The sequence below is a fragment of the Leiobunum rupestre genome, chromosome 1, assembly GCF_980474605.1.
Source record: "Leiobunum rupestre chromosome 1, qqLeiRupe1.1.hap1, whole genome shotgun sequence".
Taxonomy (NCBI): Eukaryota; Metazoa; Arthropoda; class Arachnida; order Opiliones; family Sclerosomatidae; genus Leiobunum; species Leiobunum rupestre.
In genome coordinates, this window is record NC_143384.1 from 30,937,016 (window position 1) to 30,950,448 (window position 13,433).

At 38.3% G+C, this 13,433-nt stretch overlaps 1 protein-coding gene across 1 annotated transcript; it reads right to left on the reverse strand.

The window, feature by feature from the left end:
* Positions 1–326: 326 nt before the first annotated feature.
* LOC149962085 (uncharacterized) lies at positions 327–1,130 on the reverse strand. The gene is made up of 2 exons (XM_090164368.1): positions 681–1,130; positions 327–498 (listed from the first exon to the last, which is right to left on the reverse strand). Exons 1-2 carry the CDS (start codon positions 1,008–1,010, stop codon positions 490–492), a joined length of 339 nt encoding a protein of 112 aa, XP_090020494.1. The 5' UTR covers positions 1,011–1,130; the 3' UTR covers positions 327–489.
* Between the last annotated feature and the right edge of the window lie 12,303 nt (positions 1,131–13,433).

Here is a 13,433-nt window from a genome sequence, read left to right on the forward strand (position 1 = left end):
CTTGCAGGTCCTGGCTCTCGGAAATATTACTTCTTTGCGATTTTCTTGGAGATATTTTATATAAGCGCCTATTGCATTTCATTTTGTTAGTAGCATCGGCAACTGGGATAGGGGATTTCGTGGTCCAAATCTAGCTTTTGCTTATCAGATTTTCCACCCTCACACGAAACCCTGGATGTATTTACGGCTACACCATTGTAGGCAAATACCCAAGGCACCACCTTAGGCCTAAGTCATCAAGCGACTTTTGTAGTTAAATATGTACTTAAATAAGAGCCAGCTGTTATTGATTACTTTATTTGGCTAATGAATGCGATACTTCAATCTTAAGCTGTTTCAAATAGAATTTATTACATACACAAAAATTTTGCTACAAACAGGATTTATTTCCAAATTCCTTTGACCTTTTCTCCTAGCCTCATAGCTGCTTACAGAACCACCAACATTCAACCTTCTCTTGAAAGGCAGAAATAGAAATGTCGGTCGAAACTAGAAGGGCTAATAAGAAACGAATTATTAGAATATTAACTCTAACTCCTTTTAAGATTTAAACGTTTAAAAAACGTGATTGGCGCTGATTGATATTGTGGAAGAAGAATTTAAATAGCTGGTCTGTAGTTCCAGCAAAGTCAAAGACGTTTTATCGAAGTGCCGAATGGATACAAGTAATCATTTCTTACCAAATTTCGTCGAATGCTCTTCGCCACGTTCTTTGGCAATCGAATAAATGGCTTCGTGATTGCTTTAACCAAGTCCTGGTAATCGTAGTAAAGGTCCCGAATTATGTGTTTGAAGGATTTTTCGGCTCGGTCGTAGTGGTCGCGAACATAATGTCTGCAAGACTTCTCAGCTCTATGGGCTTGGCGATTTAATCTCTTTCCATACTTGTGAGCATCCGCTGAACAGTGTGGTAATTTGTGGTGGCGTTTGAAAGGGTTGTAGTTGGCCCAAACGTTTGCGATGATAGCGAGTAAAACGACGGACACGATGATAATCATGGAAATCTTCATTTTGTCTTGGCGAAAATTTTGCGAACGAATTGAGTTAGGCCTAACATGGGCTTTTTGATTCTTTTGAAATTGTATTTTGTCGCGTGTTTAAATCGCCCCGTGCTTTGCGTTTTAAATTGTAGAAAACGCGCGCCAATTTATGTTTTACGTTATTGACATATTTACAGGCAACAAAGGTAGCTTTAGCTGTATCGTAAGTAACATAATAACAATAAGTATGACAATTAACGAGATTTACAACCAAACTGATTTTCATAGCTATTGCGTAATCAAGATGTTTTCTCAGCACAGAGCCCTCTAGTGTCTGAAATATACGAGACTTCCGCTAAGCCGAAATATCTGGTTTCCAATAGATACATGTAGGCGGAATATTAGGCTAAAATTATAAAAATTAAAAAAGTTTTTCTCGGCGCCACGAGCTCATGTTTTTTTATCACGCATTATTCGCACGCGGGCTCCAAAAAAAAAAGCCAAAGCCCCTCGCGACTCCAGAACGTGCTCTCCGATATAAGGCTTAAATTTTTATCAAAAAGTAGTCATCCAAAACGGTACGTCGCGAGTCCAAGTCACAGCTTGAAGAAAGTAAAGTATCAGTGCCGAAAAAAGGTTAGAAAATTTGCATTAAAGCAATAGGAAGTGTCATACTTATTGTTATTCTGTTACTTATGATAATAACAATAAGTATGTCAATTAGGAAAAGTTATCAACGAACTAATTTTCAAAGCTATTGAGCAATCTAGGTTTAGTTCGGTCAATAGACGCTTCAATAAATCATCCTCCCAGGAAATCGCCAAGAAGTAATATTTTCTAGAGCCATGATTTTATAGAGGTTAAAAAGTTCCATTATTTTAACAAGCACTATATAAACAGTGACTTGCAGGTCCTGGCTCTCGGAAATATTACTTCTTGGGAGGATGATTTATATTGAAGCGTCAATTAGCAAAAACTATGACCAAACTGATTTTCAGAGCTATGGCGCAATCAAGGTTTAGTTCTCAGGACAGAGTTATCTAGTGTATTTTACGAAGCAACTAAATGTAACAACGACTCGGAATGTAGATTAAACTGCAGATTACGTTATCTTAGTTGTTCCCTTTCCCGGGGTCCATGAAATCAAAGATAATATAGAACTCCATACCCTATATTCGAATTCAGATACGATTGACTGTTTTGTCGAGGGGCTAATCGGTGTACAAGCCTGTAGCTTTGACTGTCCTAAAATGATTAAGTAATCAAATACAGACTTTGCACTATCAAAGGCTGTACTCATTTTTGTACTCCCGTAATCGGCGTACAGATTTTTAGGAAGTGGTTAGCCCCTCGGATTTTGTAAAGAAGCGATTACCCATTTCCGGCACATGACCTCCGAGAAATCGGTCTCCATCAATGTCATTCGGGTGGTTACCATGGTAACGAGGGATGTAATTTTTCGGGGCTCCGGCAGGAAGTGGGTATTTTGTTAATTTAGGTTAGGTTAAGTTTAATTTAAGTTATATTAGACTAATTTACGAATATATTATTCATATCGTGTTTCGGTCGTTTTTAAAAATGACTGGGTTGTGAGAGGTTTTTTGGCCTTGAAAATGGAGAACCATTGCTACGTTAATTACTCACACGTCACATGGTTAGGGTTGATTTGGTTTTTACCTCTCCGAGGGGACAAAGTCCCCTAGGAGGGGTTATACAACGACCGTGTCTGTCTGTGGGTGGGTCTGTGGGTTCGTCTGTGTGTGGGTCTGTCTGTCTGTCAGGACTGCGAACGCGTTCGCATTTTCGGTGCAAAGTGTAATCACTGCGTACGCAGTTTCTCAAAGGGTTGGCAAAACCACCGTGCGACGGGGAGCGTTAACGAATGCATTTGCGGTTTGGTTTGGATGGTGTTTTTTCGCTTACCGTCGTGACGGTTTGGTGTAGTACGTTTTTGTAATGTTCATGCGTAGGTTGTGAGTGTTGAATTTGTTGTGTTTGTGTTCTGATGGTTGTGCATGTTGAGTCTGTTGTGTTATATGGGCGTTTTCTCTCCAACTTCTTCTTAATGACTTTGGGACGGACCGAGTGCTGAGTGTAATGCTACCTCTCAACGTCCAATGGCAGGGTTTCCACCAGTTGTACACGGTATTCGTCTTAGTATCAATTTGCGATCGCATCGGGCGGGATTTGAACCCGAGACCTCCTGATTGACAGGCGGACGTTCTACCACAGAACCACCGACACTTGTTACGCCTTATTGAAAATTAGACCTTCAGCTTTATCGGAAGCGTATTTAATAGAGTACGAAATTTTGGTTTAATTGAAATAGAATTGAAATTGAAATTATTGCATCGAAGAAATTCTAATTTAGCGATTTCTCATTTGATTAAAAACAAATGCGTCACCCAGGTTTCGAACCCGGGCCGTTCAGTTAGGCAGTCGAGCGCTCTACCACAGAACCAACGATAACTTCAAGCTACACTGCAAATAAGACACTCATTGTAAGCATTATAGTTAACAAAGTCCTGAATTTTTTTACGAATGAAATTGTGAAGGCCTAATGTGGTTTTTTTACGAAAAAATTATAAAGACTTAATCTTGTTTAATATAATAAGTTGCTTTATTTCAATTTGGTACTTTTGTTTAGTGTTTTTTTAATGAATGGAGTTTAAGATTGTTTCTTCTATTATTTGACGTTTTATTTTTGCGGTTGTATATTTGTTTTATCTTTTATTCTTTTAAAATTATTTACTTCTTCCGCAAAATGGTTCATTTTTTGGAGGAACCTTTTTACTTATTTTTTGTGTATTAATGTTTTGAGAACCTTTACGTTTGGGAAAGGATAATTTTTGACGGAACCTTCAAAGTGTATACGTCGCATTTTCAAAAAATTTAATGGTCAAATCTTGTTTTAGCGCAGTCAGCAGATAAGATAAAGGGTAGAACCCGTTAGTTTTTTGTAATTTATTTAGTTTTTTTCAGTCGTATATTCTTATCTATTAGGTTTAGCGTATTGGTTTTCAAGCTTAATAATTCATTTATTAACAACATATCGAGTTGGTCTGGTTTTCAACTCGGTCGTAATTTATTTTAAACGTTTTCTCGGCTGATTAAGATGTTTAATGCAGTTCATCAATTGGGTTCGTTTGTGTTTATTTATAAAGAACCCTAACTATTCCCTCTACGGTCATTTATTGATATACGTTTAGTCAAGTGGCTTTCTGTGCTTTGTGAATGGTAAGTTTTTCGCTTCTTGTTAATAAGTTTTTTGTTGGTGTGGATATTTGGATATCTACGATTCCTAATGCAGTCATTGATATCCTGGGTGTGCGAGTCATTATATGATATGGGAAATTGGACGGTTTTGGTCTTTTTCATGCGGTATGTGTCACAACGTCAACAGGTTCCGACAGTCTACGAGTCGTCCACTACCAGATATCTACGGTATCTTGATCGGGCGATAGTTGAAATAAAATGAGCGTTAACTATGCGGAAAGTATTTCGTAAGCGACAAAAATACAAATACCCTCTGTAGATATTTCTTTCATTAAAATTGGCTTCGTATTATTTTTAACTGCTAAACTTGTACCGTAAATAGGGTTAAAGTCAATTGTGCATTGTTTTAGTACGTCTAACTCACTGTTGTAACTACTTAATTTATAATATTCTGAATAAATTAATCTCTGTTGTTTCGTCTCAATTATTTTAATTCAAATTAAAATTTTATACCGGGCGGGATTGAACCGGGATTACGTTATTAGTAAATAACTCTGAATTGGGGAGATATAACTTTGAGGGTCATCTCGAGAAATTATTACCACTAGGGACAATGCTTCCGAGGAGAGGTATATTTTGGCTTGCCAACTTGTTAAATTTTGGTTTAGTTTGGTTCCGTGATAGTTCTACCGAATGCATAGATCATTTCATGTACGAATAATCTTGGGCGAGTCTATGGCTGAAACAAAACACTTGTTCTTCAAGGAATTCGCCTGACATACCTGTTGTCTTCTTATATTGTAAACGTGAATTGTCCATTCTTTCTTGGTCTAAGGTGTTGCTGACTATTGCAAGGTTGGAATTGAACGTAATTCTAAAAGCGCTTCTTGAATTGACAACCTTTCCGATTTAGAACATTTTACCGGACCAGCTTCCGTCAAATTTAATATCTTCAAATGTACGGTTTATATAGATATTTTAAGCTGTATCACTCTTAAAACAAAAGGTTTATTTTCAAACCTTTAAGGGTTTTTTTTTTGTCTCATATTTAACACCTTCACAGGTTTAAAAAGGAAGTTATTCTACACCTTAAATAGCATTTTTCCTTTAAGAATGTTTATTTACTCGTACACTGTCTGGGGTACTTTTGTCCTTCGTTTTTGCTTCCTTTACTACACCGTTTCTGGTATAAAACTACTCCCCTCAGGGTTCTTAGCTACTCCCTTTAAAGTATACAAGACTACTTCTTTTAGGGTACTAAACGACTCCCTTCAGGGTGTTACACTACTCCCTTAAGGGTTCTACAATACTCACTTTAAAGTGTTAAACTACTGCCTTAAGAGAACAACACCCTATCGGGTGTTAAATAACTCGGTTTATGGTGTAATATAACACCGATTATACACCTTTTCAGGTTTTAAATTTGGGACAAGAAAAAACCTTTAAGGGTGTATATATTTATATATTTTAGACCCTTAATATACCATTAAAACCCCTTTTTTAAGAGTGTAGGAATGAGCTTACTTTAACAAGATATCTGCTAAGTAGTAGTATCAGAAGAATATCATAGATCTTTTACAAGAATATCATAGATCTTTTACAAGAATATCATAGATCTTTTACAAGAATATCATAGATCTTTTACAAGAATATCATAGATCTTTTACAAGAATATCATAGATCTTTTACAAGAATATCATAGATCTTTTACAAGAATATCATCTTATCTTGCTAATTTTACTTGATACATAAAGCAGGTTCCCGCTTTTCAAAATGGGTCTCACAATTAAACATTGTAAATGGCTAACTTTCTAAAACTGTTACATCGATAAATATATAGATTTAAATATGAATTTTTACAAATTTTACATGATCAAAAGAAGTAATACATAAATTTTAAGCCGATAAGTTCGTTCTTAGTTAAACTTACCTTTAGTTTTCGAAACTTGGCGAAGGTTCAGGTTTCATTTTTCATTGCCTAGTTGGATACTACCAGTAAGATATATTTGATACTCTTATGTCAATATTTACTAATAAACAGCACGTTTAATACATGTTTGAGAGGAACTTTTATTTAAAAAAGAAAACTTTATTACACGTTCATATTATCTAAACCAAATCAACTCCAAGTCTAATCTAACGCGCTAGAGACATTTTCAATATACAAAGTTGAAACGTAAAAACAATAACTGAAATATAATTAAAATCGAGAATTATACAACCATGTCCGTAGTGTTTTCAACACGCACAGAAAATGAATCGCTTTCTGACGTAGTTGTATTTTTTTCAGCGTTGTACGAATACACGTTGTAACCTCTCGTGTAAACTTCGGGCACGGTTTGAACGGTGATTAGTCTGCTCAAACCTTGAGGGTCCTTCCGGGTTGAAGCCATCGGTGTACCATTTAACGCGCTCCCACTTCCGGTTGGTGGGTAAGAACTGTACGTGTCATTGGAACTATCTGATGGCGTGATTGCCGGACTCCTCCATTTGACGGTGTCTTCTCGCTGTTGGTCTGGTACTTCGATACTCGTACCATTGCCGTTGCTGGTGGTATTTGTTGATTGAGATACCGTGGTACTTGCGTCTTCCAAGGTACCAGTTACAGAGCCATCGTTTGTCTTAAAAGTGGTCGATTCTCCAGCGCGGTTACTTTTCTCCGTAGTGCTTCGCGTGACTAGGATAGCGCATAAAATCGTCAGTGCTACTACCTTCATGATGGATGCTTTCTGTTAAAATGATTCCAATTTGGGAAATATTTAGCTTTAAATGGCTCTTGTCAAATTGCGGATAGACGATGTCCGTATTGAAGTTTATTTTATGTTGTGTACGGCGCTTATTCCGGAGGTGATTTTTTGTGACAAGCTTTGTTCACATTTCCGTTTCATTTCTGTGTAAATATCTCCCTTTGTTGGAATGTTTTTGTTGAAACAGACTCTTTTGTTAATGCCAGGGTATTACCACTTTTCCTACGAAATTTGGAAATCAATTGCTTGGTCCGAGTAAGTGTGTTAGAAAATGTTATAACCCTTTAGGTTTATATTGGGTCGTTGAACATTAATTGTTTTGTTCATTTAGTCAAGATGGCGGCTAAGGTTCACGGGCCGAATAAATTAGAAGTCGCTAGATGACTTGGGCCTTAGGTGGTGCCTTGGGTATTAGACCAACTGATTTTTATTATTATTGAGATCACCTAGTTCTCTCCCCACTGGTTAAAGGGGTTTTCCACCGAGTTTTCTCTTTCCATAAAAACTTGTAGAGGTTATGATTTAATGGTAATAGTGAGTGTCGGAGGCTTTTGGCTCGCGTGACATGAAGGGCTTGACACCACCCATCTACGCATTGTAACCCAACCACCTTTTTAAAGGCATTATAAGTCGCTCGATGACTTGGGACTAAGGTGGTGCCTTGGGTATCATTGATTTTTAAACAATTTAATTTTTTTTTCGCGGCAACTCTCGGCAAGAGCACGAAACCATGGAGGTTCTAAGGCCTTTGTATGTGGAAAAAATTGGGATGGCAAAGACGATTTGAAAATTCTCGCTAGGTGGCGTGCGTATAAGGGAAGATTAAGCGGGAAAATTCAAATTTAAAAGTTGAATTTAAACATCAATGGTGAAAAAGGTTCGAATGCTGACAATATAATAATATCGAAATGAAAATGTTTATACACAATTTATCTTTCAAAGAAAAGAAAAGACAGTTTAAAAATTAAAACATTTAAAACATATTTAAAAGACATTTTTTCTACTTTTACAAATTTAACAGTCTAATATATTTTCGTGAAAGTGGTTCCATTTTATATTTCTTAACTTTCTCATTGAGATCACTTAAATCTTTGGCATGGTTGTCTAAAAGTGGCCTTACAAATTTGACTAGAGTAATTTTGCTTTTAAACTACCACCATCATGAGCAGTTGAGATTTTATTAAGGTGCGGAATAATATTTTTTCCAGAAATCTGGGTCTGAGTTTTCAGATCTTCTAATTTCACAGATAATTTTTTTGATTTCTCCTGAGCTCTTACCAATTTATTTTTTAATTTTGTTGTCAGTCTACTCTGCTTACGCGTTGAGGATGTATTAATAATTTTCTTCTTTTTATTTCCACTGCAGACTTGAATCCCAATATCATGTGTTGTTGACGTTGACTTGCTGTGTATTCATTTGAGAGTGTGTCTCTTTCATTTGAACAATCCAACGTTTGATGTCCATGACTTTCATACTAAAGTTCTTCGTTACATTCCAAATTTCCTTTTCAATATTTGGCACTTTTCTTTAAGAATTTTTTTCGTGAAACAAGATCCAGCGCTGCTTTAGCTACATTTAAGCTTGGCGGGCTTAAATAAATATCTTCATTTTCAATACACAAATTCTTAAGGCTCTCTTGAACGCTTTGCAGTGGAGGTCTTGCAGCTTCATGAATAACTGATGTAATTGAGATGGTTGCATCTTTAGGTGTTGAAGAAATGAGTTTTGGTGATAAGTGTTGTTTTTCAGCTGGTGGTAGTCCATCAATAGTTGAAGGTACAGCAGTTGGGTAGTCTCTTTTGTTTTGTTGAAATACTGATGCAACAAAGTGGTTGCTACAGATTCTGAAATTACATGGTAGTTTAAATCCCAAAGCATCATCCCATTTTTTTCGAAGGATGTCATTTTTAGGTATATTGTGGGACCATCGTGGTCAAATCAACTGAGGTAAAATACCTCGGTGTCATTGTCGACAGTAAACTATCATGGAAGCCACATCTTGATCTCAGTATCTTGAAGGCTAAAATGTTATGCCTATGGAGAGTAAGGGGCACCATAATCAAGTCTTGGGGTCTTAGCCCAAAGGTTGTGTATTGGATCTATACCATGATAGTCATTCCTATGCTGACTTATGCAGCAGTGGTTTTGCGGCCAAGGGTAGTGCATAAGTCAGTTCAGGCTGAATTACGCACTGTGCAAAGGCTGGCCTGTGTGACTGTGTCAGCATTACAGGAGCTATGAGAACAGCCCCAAGCGTTTCTCTGGAGGTGGTCCTGAATATTCTACCCCTCCATCTTTATATAGAAGAGGTTGCAATTATGAGTGCCTATCAGTTACTAGATAATTGTTGGTGGAGGTCTGCTAATTAAGAGTGCACTTAAGAGTTTACTTTCTAAGTCGTCTAGACTGGTCTGGCGACACAGTTTTTGGAACCAAGGGTGAAATTGTTTGGTGCACGGATGGCTCCAAGACTCACTTAGGGATGGGTGCTGGAGTTTACTATCAGACTAAGAAGTTTGACTTCTTTTAGAACCTTGACGTTTTTGCTATGGTTTTTCCGGCAGAGATTTCTGCTATCTGCTTCTGTGTAGACTTCTATCTTAAAAAGAAGTATCGGGGCAAGACTGTTCAGATTTTCTCGGACAGTCAGGCTGCCCATAAGGCTCTTAATTAGTTTAGTATCACTTCTAAGCTCGTTCTTAGATCTCCTTTCGAAACTGGGCATCCATAATAGGGCTCAACTCTATTGGGTATCTGGTCATAAGGGGCATGAAGGCAATGAGATGGCCAACACTCTGGCCAAGGAGGGTGCGGAGGCTAGATTCTTAGGTGCTGAACCTGCCATTCCAATACCCAATGGCCTGGTTCGCAGCCATGAGAGGCAGGTCAAGGTTTGGCTTGAGACGGATGGTCAGAGGCAGGCCAAGGAGTTTATTCCTGGGCCTTCTGAGAAAAGAGCAGCTAAGTTGCTCTCGCTCTCTAAAAGTAGTATCAGGGTGGTTACGGGCCTACTCTTAGAACACTGAAAGCGTAATAGACATCTGCATCTGAGTGGCATCAGTGAGAGCTAGTCCTATGTGCAGGGCATGCCTTGCAGGGGAGGAAACTTCCTCTCATATCCTTTGTCTGTGAATTTTATGCGGCTCAAAGGTTTAAGCATCTTGGTTTGCATATTCTGGAAACGAGCGAACTTTCCAACATCTTGGCGCATCGTTTCGGAGACGGGGCTTTTCCATTTTTAAAAGGCTGGGGCTGCACAATGGACCTTTGGTGGAAGTGCTAGGTTGGGTCTAACCCAACCACCCAACTCTTTCTTATAATAAATGCATTGTGAATACTTAAATTACTATTTTTGCACGTAGACGGACAACCTTTAATTCTGCACGAACTCACCATTACTTATTACTTTAGGATACTCAGACTTAGGAACTTGACATCAATGTAAATAAATGAAGAGGATAGAACCTAAAGAAAATAGAAAAAGTTATTGGCAGTTTTAGGCAGGCCTAGCTAAGCCTAGCAGCTCATATTTAAGTTATCTACGAAAGTTATTTAAATTTGCAACAAAGTATTTTTTAAATAGAAAAAGATAACCAACGTTTAGTTTTCGTGATTCAACAATATAATTGCATATAACTTACATGATTCTAAAAAAAAAAAAAAGTAGCCGATTTCCACTGCAGCAGTTGTGGAATTCTCCAAACGCGCCTGCGCAAAATGACGAAAATTTTGTCTTGCCCAACTTGTTTGGGTTATTCTTTCCTTAATCGAGCGACATCTTGTGGTTGAGAATAGCAGACGTTACAAATGTCAGGAAAGAAATCGTTCATAAAAAGGCTTTATAGCCGCCTTAAGGGTTTAGACGGCTATGCTCCACCTAACACTACTACCACGGCTTATTTACTCAGGCCACTCCATGGTGGAGCGCATAGTGGTAAAGTGGGAAACTAAGGGAGTTGGTCCGTGTGAGCATAGACTAAACCGTTCTTCGTTTATGGTGTGAGTGAATTTTGGACTGTGGGAGTAAGGCAGTGGGAGAGACGGGGGGAAGCTGAATAACGAGGGGTCAAATTTAGTCGGAAATGAGGAATCTCGGACTCAGTGCTTCTCGGGATCTCTGTATTTTGTTTCCAAAACTTTCCAGCAAACGTATTTAGCTGCAGCTGGTAACGGACTATTATTATGCAACGTTAAAGACCGAGAACAAGGCGAATTTCTAGCCCTCTAATCCGGTCCTCGATGTTTTGACGAGTGACAGCTTAACTGACATCTATGACCAATTGATTGTAAGCTCTGACAGCTTGAGGGACCGCTTGGACAATTATGGATATTTTGCAATTCAAAAACAGTCTGAGCCGTCGGTCAAGCTGTCCAAGCTGTCACTCGTCAAGAAATTAACAAGTTCAGATATGTGAGGGGTCAAAATTCGCGCACGAGAAAATGGAATCTCTGTTCACGGCCTTTAAAAGACCGAGGCCTATATGAATTTTCGCACTTTGTTAAGGTACTGTGTCAACAACAAGTAAGGAATTTCCGAGGGGACTTTGTCCCCTCGGAGGGGTTATACAATCACCGTGTCTGTCTGTCTGTGGGTCTGTCTGTCAGGCCTGCGAACGCGTTCGCATTTTCGGGGCAAAGGTTAATCACTGCGTACGCAGTTTCTCGAAGGGTTGGCAAAACCACCGTGTGACGGTGAGCGTTAACGGATTGATTTGCGGTTGGGTTTGGTTGGTCTTTTTTCGTAAACGCTCACCGGATATTTCGTTATTGTTATGTTAATGTGTAGTAGGGATGCAACGGTTCCACTTTTTTGGACTATCTCGGTTCCGGATCCGGTTCCGGTTCCTAAATTTTTGCTTTATCGGTTCCGGTTCCGGTTCTTAAAATTTTAATTTATCGGTTCCGGTTTCGGTTCTGGTTCTCAAAATTTAGAACCGATCGGTTCCTAAACGGTTCCTATACGGTTCCAGTGTGTTTAGTATTAATTGAAGTTAAATACACAAGCAATTCAAATGAAGTTAAAGATAAATAAAATCCACCACATTTATTTATTTAGAATATAAAATTTGTTTTTGATAAATTATATTTTAAAAATAGTAGCTTTCTCAGTGACGTAGCTATGGGTTCGGGGTCCTCCCGCGAAACTGTTTTTGGGGTCCCTAATAATCATTAAGGCCGAGTCGCGATTATCGCCATCTAGAGTTAGGGCTGACATGTATCGCCTTCTACAATTAGATGTTAAATATATAAAACGCTTAAAAATGGCTTTAAGCCCTAAGTGAAACGATTAAGATAAATCACGGCAATCAGCGTCTGGAGCATTAAAAACAAAGGTTCTGGTAGAACTTGGAAGTCTGGAGTTCAGACTCCCAAGTCCGACCAGAATCACGATCTAGATGACTTAATGTAAAATAATTAAAAAAAATGCTACTATTCTCTCGTAGGGAACTCATGTAAGTGCGTTATTTGTTTATTCAATAAAGTAGGGTAAAAATTAAATCTTCTATTTGAAAATTCCCACGGTTTCATAGTTTCAAGATGGAGGGGGGTGGGGGATATTGTACTTTCAAGTTTTGGGGAGACATTGCCTCCACTTCCGCTCCTCATTTCAGGGGCGTAGGAACGTTTTAGAAGTTGGAGGGGGCAAAGAGAAACGAAACGGGGGTCTAGGAGCTTAGCCCCCGATGTAGAGTGAGTAATCGGTCGCGAATGACATTAAAGCATTAACACTAAAAACAGTTATCATACGAAGTGTATTTTAGTCTTTAGAGTCGTTTATGAATTTAAGATACACAAATCTACAATAATAAAATGAGTATGGTTTTGAATTTTTAAAGGAGTGTAGCTTCACCGAATGCATGTGTTACTGTTTGATGGAAACCCCCCCCCCCCCCGGGGGCGTTATTTACGCTACTGGCTTTTCTGCTGTTTCTCCTCTAAGTCGGTTGCGAAGGGGATCAAAAATTATGCTTGCCCATTGCCCCACTAAAAAATTGCTCGGAAGGCACACTAGTAGCAGTAGCTACATTTGCGAAATTGTGTCGAGTTTTCCAACTGAAGAAAATAAAACTAAAACTATCGCGGGTTTCCGGATTATGCCAGTTTTGAAAGCAAACATTTGGAGGACGAGCCCATTTTCAATTGAGAATACGTAGAGTTATCTGTGATAGGATAAAGATGAGCTTATATGAAGAACTAATAGTAAATTAGGAATTTTAATTACTAAATTTCAACATGCGCTAAATGTTGGTAAATAAAGTTATAGAACCGTTTAAAAACCGTATAAAACAATGAAAAACTCGGTTCCGGTTCCGGTTATAATTTTTTTACAAATATCGGTTCCTGATACGGTTATTAATTTTTAATATTATCGGTTCCGGTTTCGGTTCCGGTTCCTAGAGTATACTCGGTTCTTCTCGGTTCCGGTTATCCGTTGCAACCCTAACGTGTAGGTCGTGAATGTTGCGTTCGTGTTGTGAATGTTGAGTT

Coding starts and splice junctions, on each gene's coding strand:
- LOC149962085 (XM_090164368.1), bottom strand. CDS start 1,010: ATGAAGATTTCCATGATTATCATCGTGTCCGTCGTTTTACTCGCTATC.